This window comes from Habropoda laboriosa, unplaced genomic scaffold, assembly GCF_001263275.1.
Source record: "Habropoda laboriosa isolate 0110345459 unplaced genomic scaffold, ASM126327v1 scaffold14, whole genome shotgun sequence".
Classification (NCBI taxonomy): Eukaryota; Metazoa; Arthropoda; class Insecta; order Hymenoptera; family Apidae; genus Habropoda; species Habropoda laboriosa.
The window spans coordinates 704,494-708,295 of record NW_017100137.1 but is presented as its reverse complement, the minus strand read 5'-3'; the positions used below and the strand labels follow the sequence as shown (position 1 = coordinate 708,295).

General features: G+C 28.9%; 2 protein-coding genes across 2 annotated transcripts in view; one reads left to right on the top strand and one right to left on the bottom strand.

Annotated features, from left to right (window-relative positions):
- The window catches only part of LOC108578949 (protein broad-minded-like), a 4,182-nt gene extending 2,737 nt beyond the window's left edge, over window positions 1-1,445 (top strand). Inside the window, exons 4-8 of the mRNA XM_017942372.1 lie at window positions 27-174; window positions 217-346; window positions 757-934; window positions 1,054-1,269; window positions 1,338-1,445. Of these exons, the coding sequence (XP_017797861.1) occupies window positions 27-174; window positions 217-346; window positions 757-934; window positions 1,054-1,269; window positions 1,338-1,445 (780 nt within the window). The remainder of the gene's footprint in view (window positions 1-26; window positions 175-216; window positions 347-756; window positions 935-1,053; window positions 1,270-1,337) is intronic.
- Window positions 1,446-1,997: 552 nt separating this feature from the next.
- Window positions 1,998-3,802, bottom strand: part of LOC108578938 (apoptosis-inducing factor 1, mitochondrial) — a 3,413-nt gene continuing 1,608 nt past the window's right edge. The window contains exons 5-11 of the mRNA XM_017942360.1: window positions 3,597-3,772; window positions 3,344-3,535; window positions 3,059-3,252; window positions 2,725-2,977; window positions 2,441-2,625; window positions 2,153-2,365; window positions 1,998-2,069 (exon numbers count right to left, since the gene is read on the bottom strand). Coding sequence (XP_017797849.1) covers window positions 1,998-2,069; window positions 2,153-2,365; window positions 2,441-2,625; window positions 2,725-2,977; window positions 3,059-3,252; window positions 3,344-3,535; window positions 3,597-3,772 — 1,285 coding nt within the window. The remainder of the gene's footprint in view (window positions 2,070-2,152; window positions 2,366-2,440; window positions 2,626-2,724; window positions 2,978-3,058; window positions 3,253-3,343; window positions 3,536-3,596; window positions 3,773-3,802) is intronic.

Here is a 3,802-nt window from a genome sequence, read left to right as displayed (position 1 = left end):
TATAAAGTAATTTTTTTGTTTACTAGAACACAGTTTTGATTCAACTAGTAGATCAAATGCAAAAAGCAATTCCTACTGCAGAATGGGGAGAAAACTTTCAATGGAAGGAAAACGTATTATCAAGCACAGATTTTTGGTTTGCAGAAGAAATACATGGAATTAATTTAGCTTTGTGTTATGCAGAACAAAATAGAATTTTACAAAATACAACTGAAATGAAAGAAAAATTGCAAGAATTTATAAATGCATGTTATGCATTTATACAGTATGAAAGGCTACAAAAATTTGATGGATTTGATTGGTTCTTATCAACAGTATTTATTATTTGTGAAGGAGATGTAGAAAGGTATGCATTAGATTATTTTAGAAAATTTAATTTTTTCATAGCATAAGTTTATGAAAACCGCTATCTGGTAAATATTAAATAATTCTTTATCCCTTGTTCTTCATTTCATATATATGCCTCAGGTGACCGCGAATACACCCGTTACTAGCAAATTCAAAATGTTTTGTCAAAAGTACTTTTATGAATAATCATAAAAATTGCGCGACAAAACAACATTGAAATTGCCAGTATTTTTTCAAAGAAAAAATATAGGGTAACTCTAGCTAGTCAAAGTATCATCAGTGGCAGGTCTCAGGTTGAAAACTTGGTCATCATTGAGATAATAATGCGCATAAGACTGTTCTTTATCATCATCGACCTTTTAAAATATTATTATGATGATACTAATAAAATGCGATAATTAATTGCAGATCTAAAACATTTATCACACAATTAATTCATTTCCCAGTAACTGCATTTTTGTGGTCCAATTTGGGGAAAGTTGTGGACAAGCATAGTAAGGAAGAATGTGGTACACAATTTACATTTATGCAATTTCTAGAAAGCATTGTTAGTAACGAGTTTCCACATGTTAAATTTGCGCTTAAGGTATGTGTATATATATATTGAAAAACAAATGACAAAGCTATTTTCTTATTAATAATCACTTTTCTGTCAAGTAATTAATCTTATCATATTTTTATTAATTAATTTACATTCTAATGTAGAATTCATTTGGAATGGATTGGTCATTGATGTGTAATTTAATGATATCTCAATGTTTTTGGGGTTTACTTCCATGGTCTCAAATTATGCATTTTTTTACTATTTGTGTCCTGTTTTCATCTGATTACATAATTTACTATTGCGCATCACTTCTGTGTCATTGTCAAAATAAAATAATGGAAAATATAACACGTGGAAAGATGTGGCCTGAACATATGGTGTGTATATATATTACAGCATGTATGGTGCCTTGTTTTTTGTACATATAATTATGCTATTTATACAGGTTCTGGACGATTATCAATGTCATAATTACATTAGATTTATGAATACATTAGATAAAAGATATGGAAACAAAATTTTACCAAAATTCTCGATTAAAGGGTTTAATTAAACAAGTGAAACGTAAACATTTGTTTCTGTTAAGTGAAAAATAAAACTCCCATTTTTAATATGTATTCATTATGTTAATAGAGTACAGAAAAAAACAGAACTAATCCTATAAAAATATGTATATACGTTACACTAACAATTTTTTTTAATGCTTGTTGTCATACACGCAGTGTTTTGTTTAACATTATTTTTTAAATAAATTTATTTATGTATATAAATGTCTTAATATATTTATTGATTTATAAAATATGCTCCATGTGTAAGTATGAATGTTGCACATATGCATGTGTATGTACATACATATGTATGAATAATATATAAATGATATTAAACTTTGATTAAATAACTAACAAATATTTATAAATTTTTTTTTTGGAAAATGTTTTGTACGTAGTATGTGCAATATTTATACAAGTCGTACCTTTTAAATTCAGGAATAAGATATCAGTTACAGACTGTTCCTTTATTTGTAAAATGTTTCAGAACTGATGGATAAATAACCTTATGTACAGTAATGACACAGTAGTATCATGTAATTGTTGCATTAATGGATTCAGTCATCATGAATAGTGAACAGTTTTGCTACTTCATTTAAGTCATCATATTTTGTGCCTCTGGCAAGTACCTGCAATGGGTATATAAAAAATAAATATATATTTGTAATATAAATGTATAATGCATATATTATTGCATATTTTTTAAACGCACCTGCCTAGCAATTGGCATTCGATTAAAGATATTCCAAAGAACTATGCCAACCACAATATCATCACGTAAATAAAAAACGACACCTTTTCCAAAGTCGTCATATTTTTTAGGTTCCACCTCTGTTGGTGGTTTTGAATCCTTAGTACATATTGATTTATCTTTTTCTTCTGAGTTTAATTGTACCGTATCATTTGCTTCTTTTGAACTTAATTTCTATATTACAAAAATATAGAGTATAAAAATCATAAAAGTAAATTACGATTTTAATAATCATATAACTCGCATCACCTCCTTATTTGAAGTTTGAATAGCTTCGTTTGAACTACTAATGGATGTTATTGAAGTACTAGACTCCGTCGCTTTTACAAAAACTCCTACAGTTGGCAGTGATGAATCCACAATACCAATTGCTTCATATCCAACCTCGGGCCCCAAATCGGACCAAAACATAGATTGATGTTGATATGGTTTTCCTAATGAACACAAAAATATAAATTCCGTTATTTCTCGTTTTATGTTGATTTTCATTATTAGTCATTATCATATAACATATTGTACAAATTTTAACTCACCTGCACCCGTCATATTTTCTCCTGCTAATCTCCCTGAAACTACAGCATGATCATGATGTTCTACTCTTCTTCTACCAAGTCTAATATCATAGAAGCAAGCTGCATCTCCAGCAACCCAAAGATTACTCCTTGCTTCTAATTCCGCATTAACAAGGAAACCGCCTACTTCAGGATCTGTTTCTAAGTGCGAAGCTTTTGCCAAATCAGTATTTGGTTCAACGCCTACTGCTACAATCACTTGATCAGCCTCAATCTTTTCATGTAAATAACAAATGGACAAGCATTTATTGTATCGCTTTTAAAACTTTTATATAAATATTTAAATAAAACGTACAATACGATTTTCCGAAAGAACGAGTGATAATTGTCCACTTTTGTAAGAATAGTCCTCAACTTCAGAATTAGGAATACAATTAACACCTTCTAATATTGCTTTCTTTGTTGCCCATTCACTTAGATATTGTGGTAATATTTGATCCATTATAAATTTTTCTTTATATACTTGATATACATTTTGATCTTCAGACACTAAACAAAAATATAATTACTTAAAAAGTGATCTTAATAATAAAGAGATGATTATTAGTTAAAAAATGTCTTTAATAATAAGGAGACTTACAATTACGCGCCAGAGAGCAAGCGAGTTCTGATCCCAGAAATCCGCCACCAATTATTACTATGTTTTTACATTTAGGATTATGCACAATATCTTCTAAATCGAGAAAATCTTCTTTTGTTCTAAAGCTTACAATTTTATCTTTAATTTCATCTTGAAGTGATTCAAAAACTGGAAGGTTTTTAGGTAATGCACCTAAAAACATATTATAATTAAAATTATATGCAAACCCTGAAGACAAATTAATTATACTTACCAGTTGCAATAAGACACTTGTCATACTTTATTGTGTAACCATCATCAAGTGTCACAGTTTTATTTGGAACATCAATTTTTGTAACTTTCCAACCTGTAGCTACAGCCACACCACCTTTGTCAGATTCATTTAAATTACTGACTTCCGAATAAAATTCTGGTGGCTCATAAAATATACTGTAAATAAAATTATAATATGTAAAAAAT